The sequence below is a fragment of the Thrips palmi genome, unplaced genomic scaffold (genome assembly GCF_012932325.1).
Source record: "Thrips palmi isolate BJ-2018 unplaced genomic scaffold, TpBJ-2018v1 HiC_scaffold_3, whole genome shotgun sequence".
Classification (NCBI taxonomy): Eukaryota; Metazoa; Arthropoda; class Insecta; order Thysanoptera; family Thripidae; genus Thrips; species Thrips palmi.
Window position 1 is genome coordinate 39,144 of NW_023144630.1, and position 27,650 is coordinate 66,793.

General features: G+C 41.5%; 3 protein-coding genes across 3 annotated transcripts; 2 read left to right on the plus strand and 1 right to left on the minus strand.

The window, feature by feature from the left end:
• Window positions 1–23: 23 nt before the first annotated feature.
• LOC117647961 (dynein heavy chain 10, axonemal) lies at window positions 24–21,665 on the plus strand. Its single transcript, XM_034389978.1, has 62 exons — window positions 24–187; window positions 363–618; window positions 689–1,114; window positions 1,204–1,455; window positions 1,545–1,603; window positions 1,676–1,909; window positions 2,017–2,157; window positions 2,236–2,579; window positions 2,659–2,839; window positions 2,924–3,163; window positions 3,246–3,436; window positions 3,515–3,713; window positions 3,801–4,048; window positions 4,144–4,288; window positions 4,391–4,540; window positions 4,641–4,779; window positions 4,867–7,606; window positions 7,688–7,883; window positions 7,964–8,200; window positions 8,281–8,507; window positions 8,590–8,951; window positions 9,033–9,158; window positions 9,254–9,507; window positions 9,598–9,786; window positions 9,870–10,042; window positions 10,174–10,339; window positions 10,427–10,585; window positions 10,675–10,938; window positions 11,022–11,279; window positions 11,365–11,782; window positions 11,863–12,047; window positions 12,170–12,199; window positions 12,314–12,406; window positions 12,488–12,640; window positions 12,728–12,839; window positions 12,931–13,145; window positions 13,231–13,419; window positions 13,501–13,605; window positions 13,692–13,946; window positions 14,066–14,243; window positions 14,327–14,470; window positions 14,542–14,671; window positions 14,746–14,941; window positions 15,029–15,226; window positions 15,310–15,454; window positions 15,527–15,713; window positions 15,979–16,171; window positions 16,276–16,425; window positions 16,510–16,697; window positions 16,775–17,099; window positions 17,184–17,364; window positions 17,456–17,610; window positions 17,690–17,908; window positions 17,992–19,060; window positions 19,161–19,303; window positions 19,408–19,741; window positions 19,816–19,947; window positions 20,314–20,525; window positions 20,609–20,776; window positions 20,861–21,187; window positions 21,269–21,423; window positions 21,505–21,665. Exons 2-61 carry the CDS (start codon window positions 381–383, stop codon window positions 21,413–21,415), a joined length of 15,414 nt encoding a protein of 5,137 aa, XP_034245869.1. The 5' UTR covers window positions 24–187; window positions 363–380; the 3' UTR covers window positions 21,416–21,423; window positions 21,505–21,665.
• A 135-nt stretch (window positions 21,666–21,800) lies between these two features.
• Window positions 21,801–23,487, minus strand: LOC117647962 (TIP41-like protein). The gene is made up of 6 exons (XM_034389979.1): window positions 23,204–23,487; window positions 22,906–23,076; window positions 22,627–22,806; window positions 22,323–22,545; window positions 22,084–22,242; window positions 21,801–22,006 (listed from the first exon to the last, which is right to left on the minus strand). Exons 1-6 carry the CDS (start codon window positions 23,206–23,208, stop codon window positions 21,845–21,847), a joined length of 900 nt encoding a protein of 299 aa, XP_034245870.1. The 5' UTR covers window positions 23,209–23,487; the 3' UTR covers window positions 21,801–21,844.
• Window positions 23,488–23,511: 24 nt separating this feature from the next.
• Window positions 23,512–25,363, plus strand: LOC117647963 (general transcription factor IIE subunit 2). Its single transcript, XM_034389980.1, has 6 exons — window positions 23,512–23,749; window positions 23,985–24,092; window positions 24,176–24,338; window positions 24,438–24,638; window positions 24,778–24,951; window positions 25,055–25,363. Exons 1-6 carry the CDS (start codon window positions 23,688–23,690, stop codon window positions 25,196–25,198), a joined length of 852 nt encoding a protein of 283 aa, XP_034245871.1. The 5' UTR covers window positions 23,512–23,687; the 3' UTR covers window positions 25,199–25,363.
• The last annotated feature ends 2,287 nt before the right edge of the window (window positions 25,364–27,650 follow it).

Below are 27,650 nucleotides of genomic sequence, written 5' to 3' on the forward strand. Positions count from 1 at the left end.
AACCCGACCGGCAACGATGGCCGTGTTTGTAAACAATCCGAGAGACGAGGCGGACTCTGGCAGCGAAACCGTCGGCTCAGTTTGGACCGTCAGTGGTCGTGTTCTTTTGGACATGTTTCACGAAGAATTTGAGTGCGGATGAAAAGTTCTCAGGGTCTGTGCAATGCCACCTTACCCTTGACGAAAGGTTGGTCTGTTTCCAGAACCGGTGTGATTGCCTAACCTCAACCAGTGGCACCATTTTCTACGAATTCATGATTAACATGTCGCTGGTTGAGAGTCTGGTGTGCCATTCTTTGCACGCATCTTGAGCAGATTCATAGGGCCAAGTGTCAATTCGTATTTCGCATTTATTGTTTCAGGTGTAGTGGGTTGTCAGGATGGCTGATTATCGCTTGGACTGGGTTAAAGACAGGGCTTTGGCCTTCCTTGATGAGGATGACGAAGATTTGTTTGATGAAATGCTGGCCAGAAATGATGGTGAACTGGAGGACCGTTTACTTTCCTATCTTGATGATGACATCATGGGGGCTCATGATATTGGAAGGAAATTGTTTTTCGTTTACAAGACATACTATGAGAAAATAGTTAAAGAGGAAATTGTCGTTGCAGAAGAAGGTATTTTTCATTAATAGGTGGTTGTGATTTGATGTTTGTTTTTCGCCTCATAGAGAGACTTTGTTTCCAGTCGCGCCTCCAACTCCACCACCCCCAGAACCGGAGCCCGAGACAATCATCAGGAAAGGCAAGGGCAAAGGTGGCAAAGGTGGGAAGGCTGCCAAGGCTGCGAAAGGTGGGAAAGCAGCGAAGAAAGGGAAGAAGGGGAAGAAAGGCAGAGACGAATCTCCTCCCCCCGCACCAACCGAACCAGAGACAGAGCTTCAGATCGAAATAAGTGAAGCTGATCCAGCCGCTGAATCACCAACCGAAGTGGGCCCCGAGGAGGATGTGGAGGAAGAAGGGGTTCAGGAAGAGGAGGCAGCAGAAGAGCCGTCCCCAGCTGAGCCATCTTCAGAGGAAAAGGACTCCCCAGAAGGGGACACCTCTGAATCTCCAGAGGTTCCAACAGGATCAGAGGGTGGCACTGCTCACTCTTCTCCTACGCTTGAAGAAGGTCAGATCTTTTTCTGCTTTTGTTTTCAAATTTATCAAGTCCCATTTGGCAGACTTTAAATCTGGTTTACCTTTGGCCATATTTTTCAGGAGCTGAGGAGGAGGACGCTTTACCTGAAGATGACATTCAGCCAGATGAAGCTGAGGAGGATGTTGGCTACATGTCTTCAGAAGATCAAGGCCCGTCCCCAGAATTAGAAGATCCAGGAGGTGGGGGTGAAGGAGAAAATGTCGGAGAAGATGCTGAAGCTCCAGAAACACCTACAAAAAAGAAGGGCAAGAAAGGAAAAAAAGGGAAAAAAGAGAAGAAAACAAAAAAAGGCCGGAAAAGCCCTCCCACTGGTTAGTAACCCTTGCCCCCTTTTTGCATTCTGTAGAAAAAATTTGACATGTTTTCATCATTTATATTTTTGTTTCTTGGTTCACCTTAGCTGTGGAGATGGTTCCTGCCATTGAAGAAATTCCTGAGCCACAATTCATTTATGTCTCTGTGAGTTCTTCCTGACTGTTTTGAAAATATGCTTTCCTCATGTTTTGAGCTAACAAGTATTGCTTTTTCTAGAAAACAATTGAGCGGGTAATTCATGCCCCTCAACTTCACGGGCATTTGGGTATGCTGGATGAAAATGAACGAGCAGCTCCTGGGCGCCAATATGTTTACTTTCTCCGTATATCTGAAGAGGGCATTCCCCTGCCTGAAGGGCCAGGAGATGCAATTGCAGATATGCCCAAGCATTTTATTGTGGGGTGCACCACTTCCAATTTTATTGGTTCAGTGTCAAAACTTTTGAAAAAGGTAGAAAAATATTAATTTTGGTTCTGTTTTGGGCACTGGGCTTTATCTTTCCGAGGGTGAAGTGTTTGGGGTTCTTTGATACTTTACTTACATCTTGCTTTTCCAAGGCATACATTCCTCTGGTCCAGAGGCAATTTCGGGAACCAACCTCTTCAGGGGAAGGTGAACATGACACGAATTCAGTTGTCAGCAGTGCTATTTTCAAACGGCCATCAGATTATCGCCGAATGTGCTTAAACATACTGAAGGTAGTTGGAATGCAACATCTATTGTTATTGTTTACATTGTTTTGGTCATAGTTTCAATTCTACATCTAATATTTTCAGGTTGAGAAGGCGTCCAAAAAGCCAAAGCCAACTGCCAAGCAGGAAACTGGCTCTGTCTTAGATGCGACCATTCAATCTGCTCAAGAAGTGCTGGAAGCAGCTCAAATTGCCGAGGAGCAACAGATATCTGCGACCTCGTCGGCATTGAATGCAATGGCTGCAACGGCATCAGCGTCCGTAGCATCATTTGGTGCTGGCGCTGGAGCCAGTGGGGATGGCCCAGGCAAACACTCGGATGATGTGAAATCAGAGAGCATATCAGAGGACACAGCCAGTACAGGCAACATGCCCACCAAACAAGAGCTGCTCAGTGATATCAAGTCCTTCATATCCTCTGTGGATTGGTACATAAATCAAGTATTCCCCATACTTAAGATTTAAAACTACTTCATATTTAATGTGGGATGTTTTTCTGTCCTCTAGGACTATTCAGCATTTGGAAGGAGACAACACGTTGCATGTTCCAGTTGTTCCAGCTCTATGGGTTCAAGGGGCAACCCCTGAAACCTTGGCGGAAGATCCTGCTCTAGTTGCAGATCTTGAAAGCATTGTAACACAGTGGGAAAGGCATATAGTATCTGTTATTGATGGGTACATGGCAAAGGTAAAAATCAAACTATTAGTTTGTTTTATACATCTCTGTGTTTTCATGCCATCAGTTTTTAATTGAGTTTTAATTAATTTTCAGAAACCTGTTGGTGAAGGTCCACTTGCAGAATTTGAGTATTGGCAAGAACGTGATGCTGGACTGAGCTTATTGGTTGAGCAGTTCAAGGCACCATCGGTAGTATTGATTCTAGATGTTCTTGCTGCTGCATCATCTAAGATTGGAGAATATTTTGAAACCTTTAAATCTGAGTTCATGGTCACTTATGAGCAGGCAAGATATAATGTGAAATTTCTATCAACAGTTGTACGCCATTTCAAGGTAAAGTTCTCTGGTCAGTTTTTTCTCTTTGTTTTATTTTTATGTCCTGATTTGTTTGCTTAGTTAAAGTTTTTATTTGCAGACAGTTGAACATAATCAAGATCTTGGAGCTGTGAGAGATTCATTGCCTGCTCTCATAGATGGTCTTCACATGCTATGGGTTGTGTCAAGGTTCTATTGTAATGAAGACCAAATGGTGCCGCTAATGCTTCGCATTTCAAACACTCTATGTACTAAAGCATCAACAGCTCTTCAAGTCAAGACACTCTTTAAGTATGAAAGGATACTACACAAATTAATTTCAATGTACTAAGTGGGCCAATTCTTGATATTTTAAATTTTGAATTCCAGGCTTCCTCTGGTGCAGATTTTGCAACAAACCAAAGAGGCTGAAGAGATGCTTCAGAAGTGGCGCAGCTGTTACATGGATACGCGAGCTCGTATTGAAGCTTCTGGTAAAGGACAACGCTGGGAGTTTGATAAGAATAAATTGTTCTCCAACAGTGATTATATTGCCAAAGTATGTGGGAATCTTCATGAGGTATCAAAGGTAAAGATAAACAGTTCTCTTTATTGACTCTAAAACTAGTGTGTCAGTATATATTATTTTTACATACTTTATTCTTTTTTTTTTTAGAATATTCAAGAGTTTAGAAATATTTTTGGCCAAGAGCTTAAATCAATCATTAGCGATCCAGCTCAAATTGATGCTGTTGTTAAGAGGGTCGAGGCTCTAGTAGTGCCTATTGAAAGTGCGGATTTTGATATCTTCTCTAGAGGCTATGCTGAAAATTGGGATGCTCTTATGAGCTCCTTTAGGCACCACGTTGAAAGACTGGAAGAGGAAGCTAAATTTTTTATTGATGAATCCTTTAAAGCTCTGAGGTATGCAGGAATATTATCTTATCTGATCTTAGATTATTTTTTTCATAAGAAGGAACACTTTTATGATTTATCCTAATATTAAACTCGTTGTTTAGGTCGTCCACAGAGGCTCTTGAGATGCTTCTAAAATTCAAACATATGGAAACCAGAAAGGCTATTCAAGAACAGCTTATGACCAAGTTTGACTTGATTATGCAGCAATTTAGTAAGGAGGTGTCTAACATTGAACACATATTCACTGTAAGTAATAACCATAGTTTTTGTACATCAAATAAAAGTTTTTAAATTGGTTTATTCCATCTTTGCCAGCCTATTTGACAGATTTGTAATCTTTGGCTTTAGAAAGGTAAACGACACCCTCCTCTCCTACGCAATCAACCACCTGTGGCTGGGGCCATTTTCTGGGAGAGGCTTCTGTTTCAAACATTAAAGAGACCTGTCCTTGTTTTTCAAACTGTGGAGGACTTGAAAAAGTGTGAATTAATGAAAGAGGTAATTAATACCGACTGTTTTATTTTATTTTCCTTTTATTTTTGGAGGATGGTCCAGAACTAATGTGACATTATTTTCCATTCTTTATCTTTTCTTCCAGGCCTTTGCTGACTATTTGCAAGTTGGTAAACAAATGCAGCAATTTGAGTTGAGTCGTCTAGATTCGTGGGTCACCAAAGCCCAAGAAGATATAAAACAAGCCATGACAAGAAATGTTATGAGATTGGAAGAGAGCGTGCGTGAGTATAAATCATCTCTTTGCCCTTTGGAATTTGAAAAAAAATTAATTTTGTGGATTTTAAAAAAGTGTTTATTTTTGTAAACAGACGCATGTTTTCGGAAAAACAACAAATTTTCTGCCCGTAGTGGAAGAAGACATAATATGGGGCTGCAAAGATCATCTTTTCGCATGACACGAATGGGATCACAACAAACTTTTACTTCAAGTCAATCATCCATGACACGTTTTGGTCACTCCAATGCCATGACCACCAGACAAAGCATGATGTCTGTCAGCCAGGGAGCTTCTCAAGGAATGGGCTTGGGCTCTGTAGCCATTGGCTTAAAGTGGGCAGCAAGAGGACGATCGAAAACTGGAAGCAATCAAAAAATGACTTTCCCTGGACCATCATATTCTTTCACTTGGGAAGACTTCATAGGAGACTCAGTTTTGGTGGAAAACAATTTAAGACTGGAAGTAAATTTTGATCCTGATCTACTAAGTGTCATTGCTGAAGCTGAACTTTTAGAAATTCTGGGATATGATTTGCCGGTTCCCATAAAAATGGTAGCTTATCAAAAGGATCGATTCCATGCAGATTATCAAGCAATCTGCAAACTTGTGTCTGATTATAACAATCTAGTAGATCGACTAGATATACCTCAACTCCTATTTGTGAAATCGCATTTAAGAGAAGTTGAGAAGCAAATGCAGCCTGGCCTTTCAAGAATCAACTGGACTTCTCAAGGAGTTTGTGACTTTGCCCTAGGCTGCCAACAAGTCCTAAGAAACCTTGTGTCGCTTGTGAGTCAAATGGAAGCTGTGTCTGTGGAGGTGGCCCAAAGACTCACGCAATTAGAGCAGTACAACCTTTTCTTTGTGGAATCCCATGAAGAAAGCACAGACTGCCTGGGCTGCAAAGATTTTTTCTCTGAGATGGACCTGAAACGTGCTGAAAGTGTTCGGCAAATGATGAAATTATATGGTGATCTGGGGCCAGTGCTCATGAAACTGGAAGGTCTGGTGTTGCAAACAAGCACTGGCCGTGCACCTGTTATGGCTCATTCTTATCAGTACTGGGAGAGTCGCACCTTCTCTACATTTGTGAAGTTTGTCCTACGCAACCTCATGGATTTTGAGCATTTTCTTGTGGGAAACACGGCTTGTTTCCAAGTTGAAACTCGCCTAGCTGTGCCCGACGTGTCAATGATACCCACAACAGATGAAGTAAATAAAATAATTATTCATAGCATCAAAGACTTTCTAGAAAGGCTCAAGTCCTTTCCCAGATGGATGCATGGTACATGTTTGGAATGTCCTCAACAGCGAAGACCAGACTCTGACAAGACTCATCAATTTACCATGTTTGATGATCTTGGTCAAGTTCCGCAGATAACTGATATGGTTGTAAAACTACTGGAGACTGCTCGTAGGCTAACTGAAGAAGTTCATAAGTACCTTCTCAGGTGGAAAACATACAGGAACCTGTGGACTTTTGACAAAGTAGTAACTTGTGACAGATTTGCTCAAAAGAATCCAACTCTGCTGCAGTATGATGAAAAGTTCAGCTACTATTCGCAGCTTATAAATGAAATAGATGATATCGGAACATACCAAGATATTCATTGCATTCGAATCAATCTTGTTCCATTGATGAATGAAGTCAAATTCCATGCCAATGAATGGAAAGCATGCCTTGGACAACACCTCTCAGAAAACACTCACAACATGGTTCATGACTTTTTTAGTCAGTTGAATGTCATGAAGAAGGACTTGCAGAGCCAAATACAAGACTTGGAGTCCTTCAAACTGGTTCTCCAGACCATCTGCACAGTGCTGAGCATGAATGTTAGTGCTGAGCTGCTGTACAATGAGGTGATGGAGCGATACAAAACTCTACGTGCGCACAACATTGAAGTGAATAAAGATGATGAAGCTCTTGCTGCGACTCTGCCAGAAGCCTGGAAAGAACTGTACGTAGCAGCAATGTTGCGGTCTCGTAATCTTCAGAAAACTAAGGCTAAATTTGCTATTACAACTCAAGATGAAATTTATGACTTTTTAGCCGAATGTAATGAATTTGTGGAGAAATTCATTGCGGAAGGACCAGGCTCTGTAGGTGATGATCTTGAAAAAGGGTTCAAGCTCATGGATGTGTACAAAATAGAGATTGATGAACTTCTGAAGAAAAAAGCAAACATGCAAACAGCAGAGAGACTCTTTGACCTCCCTTTGACCGATTATTCAAATTTCCTCTCAACTGTAGAGGACTTCAACCACATGGAGCTGATATTTCAACTATACAAAGTTCAAAAGGCGGCTAGAGATGGTTGGTCTAAAACTCTTTGGGTTAATCTCAATCCTGTGGAGCTGGTTGATGGAATGGATGGTTTCCTGAAGGAATGGAGGAAGCTCCCAAAAGGTGCTAAACAGTTAGAAGTTGCAAAAACTCTTGAAAAGCGAATGAAAGAATTCAAAGGTTGTGTGCCTCTGTATGTTGAGCTGAAAAATGAAGCCATGCGTGAACGACACTGGAAGTCTCTTATGGATAAAACTGGAGAGCATTTTGATATGGCTGCAGATCGCTTCACTTTGGAAAACATGTTTGCCATGGACTTGGCTCGTTACACTGATGTAGCTCTAGAGATTATTGGCTATGCAGTGAAAGAACTTAGTATAGAGAAAGGCGTCAAAGATATATCTGAAACTTGGACTAAATTAACTTTGAGTTTAGCCAGGCATCAGAAAGGATCAGAAGACAGAGGCTATGTACTTTCAGCTGTTGATGAAATTTTACAAACCCTTGATGAGCACACAATGAGCTTACAGAGCATGTCAGCTTCTCAGTAAGTATCTCTTCTTCTTCTTGATATTTAATGAAGTAAAATAAAATTTTGATCTGAATGATGTGATATCCTTCTGATCAGGTTTGTTGGACCATTTTTGACAATTGTGCAAAAGTGGGAGAAAAATCTTGCAATAATAGGAGAAGTTCTGGAAGAATGGTTGAGTGTCCAGAGGAAGTGGCTTTATTTAGAGGGAATCTTTGTTGGTGGTGACATTAGACATCAGCTTCCTGAGGAAGCAAAAAAATTCGACTCCATTGATGCAAGTTACCGAAAAGTAAGTTTTGTTTATTTTAAATATCAAATACAGAAAAACCCATAGTTTGAATAATAGTAACCAATACTTAACACTTGCAGATAATGATTGATACAGCACGGAACCCAAAAGTTCTTGACTGTTGTGTTGTTCCAAGTGGCAGATTGACAGATCTTCAAGCATTGACTTATGGATTGGAACGTTGTCAAAAAATGTTGAATGAATATTTAGAATCCAAGAGAAATGCATTCCCACGATTTTTCTTCCTTTCTGATGATGAGCTGCTGTCAGTTTTAGGCAGCAGTCAAATTACTTGTTGTCAGGAGCACATGGTGAAGGTGAGCAGTCTTTTAATTTTATTTTTTTGTATTTTATTGCTTAGGTTGCACCTGCAATATCTGTTGCTGTTCATTTTCAGATGTTCGATAATATTGCAAGTTTGCTCCTTGGAAAAGATAACTCAGAGAGAGATATTGCGTCTGCAATGATCTCTTGTGAAGGAGAAGTAATGGAGTTCCGAAACCCTGTTTTTGCTGAAGGTCGTGTTGAAGAATGGATGAACAATGTTCTTGCTGAAATGCGGAGAAGTAACCAGTACATAACAAAGAAAGCAATTTATAACTATGGAAAAGTGAGAAGACCAAGGTGCAGATTTTTGCTAGTCTCTAATTTTTTCCGCTAATATTTTGCCACTTCTCTCTTACATTAATATTCAAATACTCTTAAGGTGCGAGTGGATGCTGGATTATCAAGGCATGGTTGTTTTGGCCAGTAACCAAGTTTGGTGGACTGCTGAAGTTGAAAATGTTTTTGATAAGATAAAGAAAGGAAACAAAAAAGCTATGAGAGAATACCTTGAGCAGATGAATAACCAGCTTGATGAACTGGTGGTGATGGTTCGTCAAAATCTTACTAATAATGAGCGCAAAAAGTTTAACACTGTTTTAATTATTGATGTCCACACGAGGGACATCATTGAGAACTTTGTCAGAGATAGTGTTATGGATGCTCATGAGTTTAACTGGGAGAGTCAACTACGATTCTATTGGGTAAAAGAAGTAGACAACCTTGCAGTTGTGCAGTGCACAGGTTGGTACCCTGAGTTCTTAGAATCTCGTACTTCTGTATACCTACTGAGACTTCTAATGTTGTACCTCACCTGCTATCCAGGAAATTTTGACTATGGATATGAGTACATGGGCTTGAACGGCCGCTTGGTAATAACACCACTGACTGATCGCATTTATCTTACAATAACTCAAGCTTTGTCAATGCAACTTGGTGGAGCCCCAGCAGGTATTGATGCTACATTCATCTGAGAAGCACTCATTAAATCATCAAAAAAGGCCATGAACAGCCAAAACATATTTTTATCTATTTTAAACTTGCAGGCCCAGCTGGAACCGGCAAAACTGAAACAACAAAAGATTTGGCTAAAGCTTTGGGTTTGCTGTGTATGGTCACAAATTGTGGTGAAGGTATGGACTACAAAGCTGTCGGTAAAATCTTGTCCGGCCTTTGTCAGTGTGGCGCTTGGGGATGCTTTGATGAGTTCAACCGGATTGACATCTCTGTTCTGTCCGTTATTTCCACACAATTGCAAACAATTCGCAGTGCCCTCATCATGAAAATGTCTCGATTCAATGTAAGATATGTAACAGAAAAAACCTATAATATATTTCTTTACATAAAATATATTTTATATTATGTTGTGTATATTTTTGTTCTTCTGCAGTTTGAGGGCCAAGAAATAGCCATGGATTTGAAAGTTGGTGTTTTTATTACAATGAATCCTGGTTATGCTGGTCGAACAGAGTTACCGGAATCTGTCAAGGCTCTGTTTCGTCCAGTTGTTTGCATAGTACCGGACTTGGAACAAATCTGCCTCATTATGCTGTTTTCTGAGGGATTCCTGCAAGCTAAGGTCATTGCTGACTCTAATGGTTTTGTATCACTATTGATGTTTTCCTGTGTGTAATTGTTTTATGTTTCTTCTTTTTTCACCAGGTGCTTGCCAAAAAAATGACAGTTCTATATCACCTTGCTCAAGGCCAGTTGTCAAAACAAAACCATTATGACTTTGGCCTACGTGCGTTAAAGTCAGTTTTGGTCATGGCTGGAGAGCTGAAGAGAGGCTCTCCTGATCTCCCAGAAAATGTGGTGCTCATGAGGGCTCTCAGGTATGTCAGTGCATCACTGCCTTAAAGTCTTATCAAAGGTGTTCTGATGAAACAGATGCAACAATTACATATCTTGCTTCTCTTTCAAATTTCCTTCTCTCTCAAAATTGTAATCCTTCTTCCTTTTACAGGGATATGAATTTACCTAAATTTGTTTTTGAGGACGTACCACTTTTCTTAGGTTTGATAAAAGACTTGTTTCCTGGATTAGAATGTCCCAGAGTGGCATACCCCGACTTTAATGCAGCTGTTGAAGAGGCATTACAAAGTGATGGTTACATCTTGTTACCAGACCAGGTAAATTTAATGCCAATTCTTTTATCAAAAGTTCATTCGTTCAGTGTGTTTTAATGACTACTGTTGCATTCGTACTCTGCCTTGCAGGTTGATAAAGTTGTTCAGATGTATGAAACAATGATGACTCGCCATTCAACCATGATTGTTGGGCCCACTGGTGGCGGAAAAACTGTTGTTATTGAAACACTGGTGAAAGCACAAAATGCTTTGGGCCTCCCAACTAGGCTCTTCATATTGAATCCCAAGGTTTTCTCAAAATAGTTCACTCTTTCAGATGATAAATTGGTAGTCTAAAAGATGCAACTAAAAATAATAAAGTATTATTTCTCTGTTAGGCATGCTCTGTCGTGGAGTTGTATGGTATTCTGGACCCAGCATCTCGAGACTGGACTGACGGCCTCCTGTCGAATATCTTCAGAGAAATAAACAAACCTTTAGAGCAGCCAGAAAAAGAAGAGCGGCGCTACATTCTCTTCGATGGAGATGTAGATGCCTTGTGGATTGAGAATATGAACTCGGTTATGGACGATAATAAACTACTCACTTTGGCAAATGGAGAACGTATCCGCCTTCAGCCTCATTGTGCACTTTTATTTGAGGTAAGTCAACATAATTTAAAATTCAATGCATTGTCTCCTTAGTCTATACCATGAGACACTCATGCAAAATAAATACCTCACAGGTTGGAGACCTTCAGTATGCTTCCCCGGCCACGGTTTCTCGAGCGGGTATGGTGTATGTCGACCCTAAAAATCTTGGCTACATGCCATACTGGCACAGGTGGCTTGCCAGTCGGCCCAACCCCAATGAAAGGGATTCATTTGCTGCACTTTTTAATCGCTATGTGCCTAATACTCTCCGCTACATCTTGGAAGGAATGAAGGGCTCGACTGAGGGCGATCCTTTGGTGATGGCAGTTCCCCAGACATCTCTAAATTTGGTGCGATCCTGTTGATGTGTTGTTGATTTCTCACCCGCTGAATTAAAATTTTCTGCGTGCTACATTCCTTATTGGGTATTTATAGGTGACCCAGCTGTGCTTCATGCTGGATGCTTTAGTCCCAGTGCCTCACCCAGACGATGAGGAGGACATTCCTCGAATCCAGCTTGTCGACTTGGGGACGGGAGATGATGAAGAGGAGGTGGAGCAGGCCCCAGTGCCGGGGCCTCCACCACCACCGCCAGACCCGCGGCTGCCACCGGGACACGTCCCCGAGGAGGAGGCCCCGGAGGCACCTCCTGAGGACGAAGGGGAGGATCCCATGGTGGCGCTGGAGCGGATGGCTCAGGCCGAGCTCCTGGAGTGCATCTTCCTTCAAGCTCTGTACTGCTCACTCGGAGCCCCCCTAGTTGCTGCCAGCAGGAAACCATTTGATGAATTTGTCAAACAGACAGCTGGAATCATGTCATTTGAAGACACTCCAGAGAACCCTGCTTCTACAAGTAAGCTTCTTAGACACAATCCTCATGTCCATGCACGTTCCTATTCAATTAATATCATTGTCTCTTTTTGTTTTCATCAGAACATCTTCCAGCGTCCGAGCCAACACTTTTTGATTACTTCTTTGACATAGAAAAAAGGCAGTGGTTTGCATGGAAATGGTTGGTTCCAGAATATGTCCATGATTCTACTAAAAGATTCAATGAAATTCTTGTACCTACTATAGATACAGAACGCACCACTTGGTTCCTTCGGTTAATGTTGAAGGTGAGTCTAATTCTTACCAGTAGTCTTTTTGAGCAAGCTTGCATTTTTTTAAAGGGTAGATTTATTGTATTTGTTTGAACAATTATTTTACCCAGAATATTACTCTGTGCTTGCTGCATTAGCATTACTTTAAGGATCGGATATTTCGCAAGGTACTGTATGCTCTTCTCATTTTGTTAATCCATCAATTTTTCTTGTGCAAATGGTAGACATTTTAGAGACCTTTAGTAAGCTTGGACTGACTTTCCACTTCTCATTGACAATAGGTAAAAAGGCCGGTTGTCTTAGTTGGTGATACAGGAACCTCAAAGTCAGCTATTATGTTGGATTTTCTTCGCCAGCTTAATCAGGAAGTATTTGTAAGTTTCATCGAACCTTATCCTTGTTTATCTTAAGTAATTATGCAAGCTGTATTTAATCTCATTTTGTTGAGTTTCCAGGCCAGACTGAATGTTAACTTCTCATCGCGAACTACTTCAATGGATGTTCAACGCACCCTTGAATCTGCTGTGGAAAAACGCACAAAAGAGATTTATGGCCCACCAGTTGGGAAAAAGCTTGTGATCTTCATCGATGACCTGAACATGCCTCAGGTAAAGTGCTCTTTGGATATTGCTGGTTGTATCTTCCTCAAGTCTTCTGTATCACTTTGAAAATGCCTTTTTTTATCATAATTTCAGGTTGATACTTATGGGACTCAGCAGCCCATAGCATTGCTAAAACTTCTGCTAGACAGGGGTGGCATGTATAATCGGGGGAAAGATCTTAATTGGAAGCAGCTCAAAGATATATGTGTGTATTTAGGACCAGATTTACAGTGCGAAACCATTTTTGTTCCGTGTTCAGCTTCTGTTCTTACAAATACTTATTTTTTTCCTTCCAGGCTTTTTTACTGCAATGGGAACTGCAGGGGGTGGCAGGAACGCTGTGGATCCGCGCTTTTTGTCTTTGTTTTCAGTCATGAGTTTGGTTTTCCCATCAGATGAAACCTTGAAGTACATTTACAATTCTATTCTTGCTGGCCACACCAAGCCATTCACAGAAGAAATTCAAAGGGTTGTCCCTGTTGTAGTCAATATCAATCTTGGGTTGTATAAGGTAGAGGATGCAATGAGAAATTTTATTGAAATATTTGTCAAGCGCTTCTCTCATTTAACTGGATCGGTCTTCTGTTTCCTTACAGGTTGCATTATTACAATTGCCTCCTACTCCCTCTCGCTTCCATTACATATTCAATCTGAGAGATTTGTCACGCATATGTAGTGGTATGGTTTTGACGCAACCTGAGCTGTTTGAGCAAACGAGACAATTTGTCAGAGTTTGGCGAAATGAATTCACCAGGGTAATTTGTGATCGCTTAATTACAACAGAGGTAAGTGATTTCTTTCCCTACTTTCCTGAAAGTTGTAAATATGTTGTTGTGTAATAAATTTATTGTGGTTTTGCATGGAAGGATCAAAGTTTGATGCAAGAAGAGATGCAAAAGATGATAGAGGAATATTTTCCTGAAGACAAAAAAGCAACCTTACCAAGCCAAGGGGAAATGTCACTCGTTGATGTAAGTAATGAACCATTTAATTGCTGAACTAGTATATTTAGATTTCATAATTTAAGTGCCTGAGACAATTGAATTTTAATATTTAGACAACAGAGCCAAGAAGTGCGGACCAGATTGCAACTACGGATATTGATGCTGAAGCAGAGGAAGGCTCTGAAGAGGGCGCCAGTCTGAAAGAAGAGGAAGCTGAGCATGTTACCAGGGAAAAGATGACTTTCCAGGAATATGTTTTAAGAGATCCTCTGTTATTCGGTGATTACCGTAATGCAATCAATGATGACGACCCTCGCTGTTATGAAGACCTGATAGATTATGAAGCAGTGTACCACCTACTTCAAGAGGTAGACAAATTTTCTTCCAGAATATTGGATAAATATTCAGCTTCAAGTTTATGGTGCCTCTCCTCCTCTCTTTGCTCAAGCTCTTGCTATATTTTTAACACCGTATCTTTCCTCTACAGTTACTTGTCGCTTACAATGAATCCTACTCAAAGATGGATCTAGTTTTGTTTGATGATGCTTTGGAACACATAACACGAGTCCATAGAGCTCTCCGCATTAATCGTGGTCATGCCTTAGTTGTTGGTGTTGGTGGAAGTGGGAAGCAAAGTATCACAAAACTTGCTGCCTTTGCTGCAGGTAAAAGACCAAAAGACATAGTTTGTAAAAATGAGGGTTTAATTTTTTCTTTTTTTTTTGAACTGATCAATACTGTTTGACAGGATGTGAGGTTTTTGAAATATCCTTAAGTCGAGGTTACAATGAATACATGTTCAAGGAAGACATGAAGAAATTGTTCTATTTGTTGGGTGTGGATAGAAAAAATGTGGTATTTCTCTTCACTGCAGCCCAAGTTGTTGAGGAAGGTAATGGTATTTTTCCAATTACTAATTTTTTCTTTAACTCATGAGAAACAAGTAATCATATTTGTCTCCAGCATTCCTTGAGTTTATTAACAACATCCTGACTATTGGCATGATCCCTGCTCTGTTCTCTGATGATGAAAAAGAAAATATTATGGTCTCTGTAAGATCCTTTGCAATGGATGCTGGCTATGGAGTAACCAAGTATGTCCTACATATTTTGCTGCATTAAAAAAAATAAGATAAAAGTCTGTACATATATAATTTTTTTTTCCAAGGGATGGAGTTTGGAACTATTTTGTGGATCTTTGTGCCAACAATCTCCACATAGTTCTAGCCATGTCTCCATCTGGAGAAAATCTTCGCAATTGGTGCCGCAGTTTTCCTGGTCTTGTGAATAATACTTACATTGATTGGCTGTTTCCATGGCCATCACAAGCTCTTTTGGCAGTGGCTCATGTCTTCCTCACAGATGTAAGTACTTGACTGTTGCGTCAAAAAAAAATTAGGAACCCAAATTTATGAAATTTTAAATTGTGCCTGTTTCTCTTGCCGATGCAGAACCCTAAAGTGCCTCAAGAACATAGAGATAGCATTGTGGAACACGTGGTTCACACCCACGAATCAGTTCGTGAATACTGCCAAGATTATCTGATTAAATTGAGGAGGAAAAATTATGTCACCCCAAAGCACTATCTGGATTTCATCAATATTTATTTACATCAACTGGATGTCCGAGCAGCTGATATTGACCATCAGGTATTGTCAATGTATAACTTTGAGATGTATTTTATGAAGGCGGTAGTCTTTCTATCATGCTGTGTTTACTTTTATTTTTTCAGTGTGAGCGACTGAAAGGAGGAATGGTGAAAATGCAAGAAGCCAGCGCTGAACTGGACATTTTGAACAAGAAGCTAGAAGTTCAGAAGAAAGTTGTGGCTGAAAAGCAAGCTGCTAGCAATGTCCTTTTAGCTCAAGTGAAGGAAGGTGAGTTGATAATTTAAAATATGTCTCACTGCCACACTGTGCCTGAATTTTATTGATATGTTCTGTTTACAGCAACGGAATCTGCTAATCAAAAGAAGGATAAAGCCACTGAGAAAAGTGTTGAAATCGAGCAACAGGCCAAGGTTATTGCATCCGAGAAGGGCGAAGCTGAAGAAGTACTAGCTGAAGCTATGCCTGCTCTTGAAGCTGCCCGAAATGCACTTGCAGAACTTGAAAAGTCTGACATTACAGAAATAAGGTAAGAGCTGACTGCAACGTTTTTCAGGTGAAATTTTTACATTTAGAGATTCACAACCCTTTTCTCATGTTTTAATGCTGCTTAGTGATGATGCGTACTGGGAGGAGCGGTATGTTATGCTTTGAGTGTGCTTTCATCAAGGCTTTCATCATTATCCTATTTCTTTTATTAATCTTATTTTCTTAAAAGAAGGACAAGAAAAAATAGTTTTTCTCCATTTTTGTCTCTATTGTATACTAGCAGTACTGTGATGTCTCCCTTTCAGATCTTTTGCAACACCTCCAGAGGCTGTACAGGTGGTGTGTGAATGTGTTGTAATCATCAAGGGCATTAAAGAAGTTAACTGGAAATCCGCAAAGGGAATGCTGAGTGACCCAAACTTCTTAAGGAATCTTCAGCAATTAAACTGTGATCTCATCACTCAGAAACAAGTTCAAGCAGTGAAAGCTCACATGAAAGTAAGAGGAGAATATTATTTGTCTGGTTTATTTATTTTCCCTCTCAGGTGGTGCGATGATGCAATCTATTTACCGGTAACTTTTATTTGTGTTTTATTCGGTAGAAATGCAATTTGGAAGGAATGGAAAAAATCAGCAAAGCAGGATATGGCCTTCTTCGATTCGTGGAAGCTGTCTTGGGCTACTGTGCTGTGTACAAAGAAGTGAGGCCTAAAAAGGAAAAGGTTGCTGCTCTTGAGACTGAATTTAAGCAGGTGAATGACAAGTGTAGTACAGTGTTATCTATTTTTAGAAACTGAGTTATCTTTCCTCTGCTAATCTTGACTTTCTTACTGTAGGCCACAAAATATTTAGACAATTTAAACCGTGAAATAACCAAGGTTGAAGCTGTTTTGGCAGATTTGAATGAGAAGTATGTTGCTGCAATGAGTGAAGCCCATGAACTTCAGGAAGAAGCTGACATCATGCAACGCCGCCTAGTGGCTGCTGATAAACTATTTTCCGGCCTGAGATCAGAAAATGAAAGGTACTGTATTAAGCTAGAAAATTATTTTTATTTCCTTCTTTGAGGTGCTTTACTCAGTTTGGTTTGCTTGTTTCCAGATGGACCACTGATCTGGCAAAGTTGCATGAAGACAAGAAGCAGTTACTCGGCAACTGCCTCCTATCTTCTGCTTTCCTATCATATGCTGGCCCATTCAGCTTTGAATATCGACAGACCATGCTTCATGAAGACTGGGAGCAGAGTCTTCTCGAAAAGGGAATTCCCTTGACCCATCCATGGAAGGCTCAAGAACACCTTACAACTGATGTTGAAATTAGCAAGTGGACCTCTGAAGGGCTGCCTCCAGATGAATTGTCTGTACAGAATGGTATTCTCACAACTCAGAGTAACTGTTTCCCATTATGCATTGACCCTCAACAGCAGGTGTGGCTTGCAAACTGTTGTTTGAAAAGTATTATTAAATACAGCATAGTAATCTAAGAATCTAATTGGCTGGGCTCTTTTCAGGCCTTGAATTGGATCAAGCGGAAGGAAGAAAGAAACAATTTAAGGGTGCTCACATTCAATGATGCTGACTTTTTAAAACAATTGGAAATGGGCATCAAACTGGGGCAACCTGTCCTCTTTCAAGATGTTGATGACTACATTGATCCCGTCATTGAAAATGTTCTTTCCAAAAACTTTAAAAGTATGCACCTTTCTTAAAAATAATAATAAGTATTCTTTTAAAATTTTAATACCTATGCCTTACGTTTCTCACAATAACTTTGTACTTCCAGCTCCTCCTGGTAGACGGTATGTCATGTTGGGTGATTTGGAAGTTGATGTTGACTTGAAGTTCCGTCTATATCTCACAACCAAGCTGAGCAATCCTCCATTCAATCCGGCCATTTACGCGAAGGCCACGGTCATCAACTACACTGTCACACTATCCGTAAGAACATCCCAGTTCTTTCAAGTTTAATGTTTGCTTCGGTGTCAATAGGACATTTTGAACTGTTTTTTTTCTTCAGGGCCTCGAAGACCAGCTTCTGAGTGTTGTTGTGCGGAATGAAAGGGCAGACCTAGAAGAGAGGAGGGAGGAATTGATTGCAGAAACATTTGAAAATAAAAATCTTCTTAGTCAGTTGGAGGATGCCCTGCTCCTGGAGCTAACAACGTCATCTGGAAATATGCTGGACAATCAGGAACTCATTGCAACTTTAGAAAACACAAAAACTAAGGCAACAGAGGTAAAAGAAAGAAGCAGTCTTATATTCTGTGAAAATGATTCGTTCTTTATTTTGAATTTTTCTATTTATTTATTTTTTAACAGGTGACTAGCAAACTGGAACTTGCTGCAGCAACTGCTGTTGACATCGATGGCCTGAGAGATGGATACCGCTCTGTGGCTGGGAGAGGGGCCATGCTGTTCTTTTTACTGTCAGATATGGCAGCTGTGAATGCAATGTATCAGTACTCTCTATCATCATATCTGGAAGTTTTTGCCTATTCTCTTCGAAAGGCACTTCCACATACTCAACTATCTCGTCGCCTTTCCAATATCATAGTGACACTCACAAAGAATGTGTATGATTATGGCTGCACTGGTATTTTTGAGAAACACAAGCTGCTTTTCTCCTTCCAAATGGCTATGAAGCTTCAAAAAGCTGAAGGAACTGTCAATCAAACTGAATTGGACTTTTTCATCAAAGGAAATGTTTCTCTTGAAGCTCCTTCTCGCCCACCTCCAGACAAGTGGCTTACTGGATGGACTGATATTCTAAAGTTATCTCAAGATTTCAGTTCTGATTTTGGCGAGCTGCCAAATGACATAGAGAATAATTTATCTGTGTGGGAAGAATGGTATGACCTTGATGCACCAGAGGATGTTCCCTTTCCAATGGGCTATTCAGAACGAATAAGGCCATTCCAGAAACTCATGATTATTCGATGTTTCCGTGTGGATAGAGTTTATCGAGCCGTAACAAAATACATCATAGAGACTATGGGTCAGGAATTTGTCATGCCTCCTGTCATAAGCCTGGACAATATATTTGAGCAAAGTTCTCCTCAGATGCCAGTAGTTTTTATTTTGAGTCCTGGCTCAGATCCTACATCGGAGCTCATGAAACTAGCTGAACGCTGTGGAAGTGGTGGAGGTCGCTTTAAGTATCTCTCCCTTGGCCAAGGGCAAGAACAGCTGGCTCTATCTTTGCTGGAGGTAGCTGTATCAAGAGGCCAATGGCTGATGCTTCAAAATTGTCACTTGCTGCTGCGGTTCCTTCGAGATTTGGAGAAGCAGTTAGAAGCCACAGGCAAGCCCCATCCTGACTTCCGTCTTTGGTTGACCACCGACCCTACACCAGGCTTCCCTATCAGCATACTGCAGCGTTCACTCAAAGGTACGCCTTCTGTTCCACCATGCACAATTGCACTTTTATTCCTTACTGCCTGTAATCTTATTCTAGTATTTACATGTGTCTTTGTTACCTTTTCACACAGTGGTCACAGAGCCTCCAAACGGTTTAAAATTGAACCTGAGGGGTACTTACTTTAAACTCTCTCAAAATTCTTTGGAGCATTGCTCACATCCAGTATTTAAGAAACTTGTTTATGTCTTGGCATTTTTCCATGCTGTCGTACAGGTTTGTAAACAAGACTTTATTGATCTTTTGCTTTTGCATCTAGTTCTCCTAATTGGTTTGCCTTTTAAAAAAAGAACATTGCTATTTAAATGCTTTCTTTACAGGAGAGAAGAAAATATGACAAAATAGGCTGGAACATCTGTTACGACTTCAATGAGTCTGACTTCAATGTGTGTTTACAAATATTGGACACCTACCTGACAAAAGCACACAATACCAAGGATACTCGAATACCTTGGGGAAGCTTGAAGTACTTGATTGGGGAAGTCATGTATGGAGGTCGTGTGATAGATAATTTTGATCGCCGCATTGTTTCTACATACATGGACGAATATATGGGAGATTTCCTGTTTGATACATTCCAACCGTTCCATTTTTATAAAGATGAAAATGTAGACTACCACATTCCACAAGACTCTGGCAAAGATGAATACATTAGTGAGTAATTTTGTTCATTGGAGTGAACATATTTTTTACATACGTCTTATCAAACAATGTTTTCAATTTTTCAGATTTTATTGATGAGCTGCCATTGATCAACAGTCCTAATGTATTTGGTTTGCATGCTAATGCTGAAATAGGATACTTCTCCCAAGCAGTGAAAGAAATGTGGAACCACCTGATCCAACTACAACCTCAGACTGGTAAAACACATTTTACAAGTACTCATCTATGTAAATTATTTCATACATAAATGTGTTTTTTAAATCAACTTAACTATATTTTTATATTTTTACACTATGGACTTTTACATAATGATAATAATAATACCCAAAAAATATTTTTACTGGATTTTTGACTTGGTAGCCTTTTGTTTTTAACTTATCTCATACTTCATTTTACTGCAGCCAATAGGATGGAATTGGACTCAGGTCGGAAGGTGCCCGAGGCACTTCATTTTTTGTGCTTTTCAATTTTTGTAGTTTGATTTTTTTTATTAGACGTTTTGATGGGTTGCAGTCTGATCTGTAAATTGAGGTAAATCTTGATTCTTCATTTTGACATTACAGGAGAAGTATCTGCTGGAGTGAGCCGGGAGGAATATATTGACAATGTTGCCAAAGACATTCTAGAAAGGTTACCGCCTCAGTATGAAGTGGCCAGAGTCCGCAAGGGTTTAGAAATGAATATCACTCCAAGTATAGTAGTACTTCTGCAAGAGCTTGCTCGCTTCAACAACCTAATTCAGTGTATGCAGTCTACTTTGACATCACTTCGCAAGGTTTGCTCACTAGTATTAATTATGGATTAACTGCTGTTTTGACCACTTTTACAGAACTGCCTGTTTCCATGTTTTCCTCTCAGGCCCTTGCAGGAGAAATTGGAATGAATTCGATTTTAGATAATGTGGCATCATCCTTGTACAATGGACAACTTCCAAATGAGTGGCGTAAGCGTGCACCAGCTACTTGCAAGACTTTAGGAAACTGGATGCAACACTTCATCAAGCGAAATGAACAGTACCATAATTGGGTAGGCTAGGGATGAACTTATTAACATTTAAAGTTCAATTTTTGTGTGGAACCTGTTTCTCTCATTCTTCTTTGAATGTTGCAGGCCATAGGTGGAGATCCTATGGTGATCTGGCTGTCAGGGTTACACATCCCTGAGTCATACCTCGCTGCATTAGTTCAAATGGCATGCAGGAAAAATGGGTGGCCACTTGATCGCTCTGTCATGTACACAACTGTCACTAAGTATCAATCCTTGGACGAGGTAGAAGAGCGCCCTGATCAAGGTTGTTACGTGATCGGCCTTTACCTGGAAGGTGCGCGGTGGGACATGGAAAACGAGTGCCTGGCCCGGTCGTTTCCAAAGGTTCTACAGGAAGAACTACCGATTGTCATGGTTATCCCAGTTGAAGCACACCGTCTCAAGCTGCAGGTAGGTCAATTACCTCAAAACAGCTGTGCTGGGTTGTGTGTTTTTCTACCATTAAGAAACCTCCATTTCACAATGTTTCAGAACACCATCAAAACACCGGTGTACACCACATCACTCAGACGCAATGCCATGGGAGTGGGCTTGGTGTTTGTGGCAGATTTGAGTACAGAAGAACACAACAGTCATTGGATCCTGCAAGGCGTTTGCGTAGTTCTCAACAGTGACTGAAGCAACAAGTGAGTAGAACCAGGCAGTTCATGTCATACTCATCATGGTCATTATCAAAAATAACAATTTTTTTTTCACCAACTTCCCAGTTTGAGGGAGCAACAAGTCAGGGATAGTACCAGTCTTCTTGAGGATAGTATAGTTGAACGAATGCAATCAGTTACCTTCCTTTTTACAACTTCATTTTATTTTTAATATTGCTGAGTGATGTTAATTTATGGATTCATGTTTTGTTTTGTTTTTTATTACATGACTATTTATTTAGTACTGTGCCTCTATGAGGTTTTGACTGTTAGCCAATATTTGACACTAAATGGGTTTTTCCCCTTCTGTTTGGTTCTCTTTTTAAAGAAATGTAACAGATGTATAAATAAAAAGTAACACATTATCAAAATAAATTTCATGTTAAATTCAATGAACAATACAATTTCACTTCATAGTAGCTGTGGTCTGGATGCTAGAGGCCACAGTATCAATAATCAGTTCTGGTTTTGCGGATGCTGATGGAAGTTTCAGCATTTCACATGATGTTGCCTTTATCGGCACACTCTCATAAAATTGATTTGGGTCCACCATTAGTGCTGTTGGGATCTGAAATGATATCACAACATTATAAAATAGTAAACAAGGGGGAATATCAGTTCAAAATTTGAGAAAGAAATTATTACCTTCATCTCTTTAATGTCACCCTCTCTGCTTGTAAATTCTCTAATCAAGTGTGAGGTACCAAACTCATGATACAAACGAGTATCATTTATTCGGACTAATACCCCATCAACTCGGAGGAAGAATCTCATAAGCACAAACAAACCAGTAGGCATCACTCTCTGAAACAAAATAATAAAACTTGAAAGTTGCAGGGAAAGAAATTGAAATTAAATACAGCACTGTTTAAACTTAATCTTACAATCTTAACAGAGAGGACAGCAGTTCCATTATCATGCAACTCATCTTCAAACAGAGTCACATCTGAATAAAACAAAATTTGCTCTCGCTTTTTCAACACTTCCATATCAATGTTGATATTAGAAGGAACAGCATTGAGTTCTCCAAGTAGTGTTCCTTTGTAATCTGTTGTAAAAGTCCAGTCAAATGGTTTGGCTTTCTGCTCAATGTGTGGTTGATCTGATCTGTAAATTGAAAAAATAATAATGAAAGAGTTATGACCATTACAAGAAAATTTGTAATAAAACACTTCATGCTGAAAGTACCTTGATGCCTTCCATTCTTCTGCGCAAGCGATTTCCACAGTCATTTTTCCACTATCAACTCTTCGCAGAGCATCCAGGGCATTGAATTCAATGCCGAGACCAGATTCATGTTCCAATCTCAGGAGGTTTTCGGGGAAAACCATTTCTGGAATGTGAGGAAGATCCAGCTTCCGGTTGTATCTGAAAACAAAAAGAAAAATCTCAGAATGAAAAACAAGACAAAAGATAAGTTCAGGACTGTCGAGATGTCACTTTATTTTCAACACGCCATTGACTTACAAGCAAAATGAACACAGCTTGTCATCTTCAGTGCATTCTACTCTTTGAGAACATTGAGACTCTAGGATATGGCTTTCGCAACTGCTGATGTCCCAGCCACATATCTTTAACTCTTTCAAACCAGAGGGCTTGGACGCATGATCTGTCTCAGTTTCAGCCCCATTTGCAGTGCTGAAAGAGTGGTTAATAAGGATTTGGATTACGATACGATGACACAAATTGACTCTGAATAAGAGCGAATCAGACACCCAAGACAAGAAAAGAAAAGGTTAAAATCAGAAGATAGGGACCACGTTACCTCATATTAATTTACGGTGACCTTCTTTTTAAATTTCAAAATAAGGCCTATTAGGATAACCTGAGATGAGCTGAGGACGGACTTTTCGCGCCAGGCGGCAAGTCTTTTTCTGAGAAAAGCGCTATTCGCTTTGAACGACAGTGAAGGTAGATGCGACTCTTAACGCAAGGAATAAATAAACGATTGCTGCCCTTCTGTTCACGAACTAAATAGACTGGTCCTTGTGCTTTCCGCGTCCCGATGACAAGCCGACAGTTTGCAGACGAACACAGACGACATCAACAAAGGACAATCGCCTCACGAGAAGAAGAAGGAGAAGAAGAAAGCATTTGTTGTTATTTTGAGGTTGGGGTGGATACCTTGTTGGAACAACTGAACAACTGTCAAACTCGTTTCTGTTTTTGGAGTGGTTTCTGAGGGGCCCCTTGTTGAGGGAGTGTCGTTTCCTCACTCACGTCTGACAGAGGTTCATTCCATTTCGAAAATGGATCCAGCACTGCTTCGTGAGCGTGAGCTCTTTATGAAAAGAGCTTACTCTACTCCAACGTGAGTGATTTTAGCATATTTTTCATTTTATTTGTAACCTGCCCCTAATTTTCAAGTCTGGTCTCATGAAATTGACTCTTATTTCCTACGTATCTTTATTGTCATGTTCAGTATTGTTCTGTGAGGTTACATCTCTGCACCTGTTCCATATGTGCCAAATTTCTCGACGTATGTGACAAATTTCCTTTTATGGCCTCCAAAATGTTTATTTTTGTTTTATTTTGGTTCACTGCAGTGTTGAGAAGAAACGTAAAGATCCAGAGGGTCCAGTCAAAGATGACAAGAAGAAACCGAAGACGGCACCTCCTCCAGCACCGTCGCCTGCTCCTCCTAGAGATGTTAAGTGAGTCGCTAGATTCGTTGAGTTGTGAGTAACTGACCAAGCGATCCATGTTTTTTCTTTCAATGTTTTGTATCTTTCTGCAGTTACAAGAGCATGTCGGGGAGTACTCAGTACAAGTTTGGAGTATTAGCAAAAATTGTCAAGCATATGAAACAAAGACACCAGCTGGGTGATGATCATCCTCTTACCTTAGAAGAAATACTAGATGAAACCAATCAACTTGATGTAGGATCTAAAGTGAAACAGGTAATAAGATTGTTGTCTTATTTTTTTCTTTACTTTTTAATTTTAATTCACTGAACCTTTGAATAAAGTGATGTTCTTCTCTCTTCTCAAAAATCCCAGTGGCTCCTGACAGAAGCTTTAATTCAAAACCCTAAACTAGAACAAACTCCTGAGGGGGGTTTTCTCTTCAAACCACCGTACAAAATCCGTGACAAGAAAGCACTACTACGTATTCTAAAGCAACATGACCTGAAAGGACTTGGTGGCATCCTCTTAGATGATGTGCAAGAATCTCTTCCGAACTGTGAAAAGGCCTTAAAGGTAAGTCATTTCTTTTAACAATTCCAATACAATCCGCATCTTGGGTGTCTTGGTCTGATTTCAACAGTCCCCTTCCATCTTTGTGAACATGAATTCTCCACATTTTACTCAACCATTTTGTGTATTTTTTTTAATGCAGCATCTTCAAAATGAAATTATCTATGTTACAAGGCCACTTGACAAAAAGAAAATCTTATTTTACAATGATCGCACAGCTCAATTAGTTGTTGATGATGAATTCCAAAAGCTTTGGCGTGGTATAGCTGTTGAAAGTGTTGATGATGATAAGATTGAAGAATACTTAGAGAAACAGGTAGGCCTAGAAATTCATGCTCATATTTTCATTATCTACAGTTGTTAATAATTAATTTTCTTGCACAATATTTATTCACCAACGCAATTAAAAATTTTTGCAGGGTATTCGCTCCATGCAAGACCATGGTCCTAAGAAACCTATGGCTCCCAAGAGAAAGAAGGCCAACAATAGAAAGAAGACTCACAAGAAACCAAGAGATAATGAACATCTGGCTGATGTGCTAGAAAATTATGAAGATAAGTAAATATTCTGACATTTTATTGAAAACGCAACAAATTGTTTTCTAAATTGCCTCTCATAGAGTCTTGTGATAGTAGGTAGGAGTATAAATTTTGTTAATAATCTAGCATAAGATTAAAGTGATGTTTCAAAGATTTCCAATACAGAATAAAGTATCAATCTTAGATCATCAGTTCTTATTTCATTTCAACATAACTCCCCCCCCCTCCCCCCGAAAAAGCAGAAACTTTTCAGTGGTTGGGGGAAGACCTTTGCAGAAAAGTCCCCTCATAATCGTCCTCTGTTCCTCCTAGCTGGACCCCCAAAGCTGCACAAACAAAAAAACCCAAATTATTTAGCGATTTGTCGTTCTTGAGGAACACCGACGTCGCACGCGTCTCTCGTCTCATGTCGGATTAATTCATCATCCTAATTGCAAAGCGGTCGCTGTAATTGTAAGTTAAACCGGCGGCTGCTACACTGGTATCGGTGGCTGCGCAGCGCGCGCTCTCCATCCGTGACTCGAAGGGAAAGTCTCGAGCCGAGTCGGTCTCCTTGAATGATGGCTGTCTTGTCGCGGCGAGCAGGCAGTGCGACTCTGCAGACTCCGCACAAAGAGAAGTGCTCCCGCTTGATACCCGTTGCACAGTGGGCCAGAAGACCGGTCGAGGCAGCCGAAACTCTAGACGCGTTTTGAGCTCCAGAGTCGCTAAACAGGACTCGAACCGAACTTGTGAACCCACCAATGGATTGCTCTCCGAGCGAGGAATCCATGGGTGGGGTCACACGTTCGGTGTCCTGCTTAGCGACTCTGGAGCTCAAAACGCGTCTGGAGTTTCGGCCGCCTCCACCGGTCTTCTGGCCCACTGTGCCTAGCCGGGCCTCGCCGTGAAAAGACACCAAAGCACGACGGACTGTCGCTGAAACAATCTCCGATGAAAGTCGTCGGGGAAGTCCTGGAGGTCCTAGAGCAGGAAGCGAGGTGATATGACAACCACCACAGCGTCTGCAGGCGTCTGCCCTGGTCTGCCGTAACGCTCTCTGTCTTTTTTGCTTCAAATAAGAGTAAAGCCTCGACACAGTGAGGCAGTGCCAGGAAATTCAAAATTCTGAAAGAGCGATAGTCCGAAGAAGTCCGGAGGCGGTCAAACTCCCGGACGCGTTTTGAGCGCCAAAGTAGTCAAATGGGACTCGAACCGAACGTGTGACCCCGCCAATGGACTGCTTTTGGAACAGGAAATCCATTCGTGGGGTGGCACGGGTCCTGCTGGGCGACTCTTGAGCTCAAAACGCGTCTAGAGTTTTGGCCGCCGGCGTCGGCCTTCTGGCCCACTGTACGGCAGCTCCACTAGATCCGCACCTGACAAGGTAAGCCCCTTCCAAGGAAATCGAAAGCTGTCCGGAACGGTCTCACGTCGCCGCTCCCCGCCAGTGTGCACGCTGTGGCTGTGACCTGTCTTACCGCTGTTACAGTGCAGCTACACTGGACGCTGTTAGCTGGTTGGAGTCGTTTCATTGTCAGCGAAAACCTCAAGGGTGGGTGCAGACAGACGAGCGACTCCAAAGGATCGTTTCGTCGCTCTGTCTCTGTCGCACTCATGGTGGTTGTGGGGCGTGTCGCACAGTGGGCGGAGGCGGCCAAAACCCCGGACGCGTTTCAGCTCCAGAGTCGCTAAATGGGACTCGAATCAAACTTGTGACCCCACCGATGGATTCCCCGTTCGGAGAGCAATCCATTGGTGGGGTTACACGTTTGGTTCGAGTCCCATTTAGCGACTCTGCGGCTCGAAACGCGTCCGGTGTTTTGACCGCCTCCACCGGCCTTCTGGCCCACTGTGCGGCGGCTGCGTGGCTGGCACAATTCATACGAGTGCCGCGCGCCGCCATCCACCACCGGCCTGCCGGTTTCCGGGGTCCGCAACTACAGTGCGGTGCGTGCGCGGGCGGGGCGGGGCGGGGCGGGGCGCTCCGCGGTACGGCCAATTTGAGTCGTTTACTCCCATAGTCGGCAGCCCGTCGACGACTTCCCTTTCCCCTCCTTGTCGTCCGCGGTGGCGTGCCGGCGGCGCCGCAGACTTGATTCCGAGGGTCGTTTTCGTCGCTCTGTCTCTCGCACTCATACGGCGTCCCGTATAGGTGCGAGAGAGGCAGAGCGACGAAGCCGACTCTCGGAATCAGTCTGCTGAGCGCAGAAGGCACGGCGCCTGCGGACCGCGGGCTGGGCCGCCACGCCGGTCTCCGCTGCTAGGCGGCACTGCCTACCCTGCGATCCGCAGGCGTCACGCAGTGGGCCAGAAGACCGGCGGAGGCGGCCAAAACTCTAGACGCGTTTTTAGCTCCAGAGTCGCTGAATGGGACTCGAACCGGACGTGTGACCCCACCAATGGATCGCTCTCCGAACGAGCAATCCATTGGTGGGGTCACACGTTCGGTTCGAGTCCCAATCAGCGACTCTGGAGCTCAAAACGCGTCCGGGG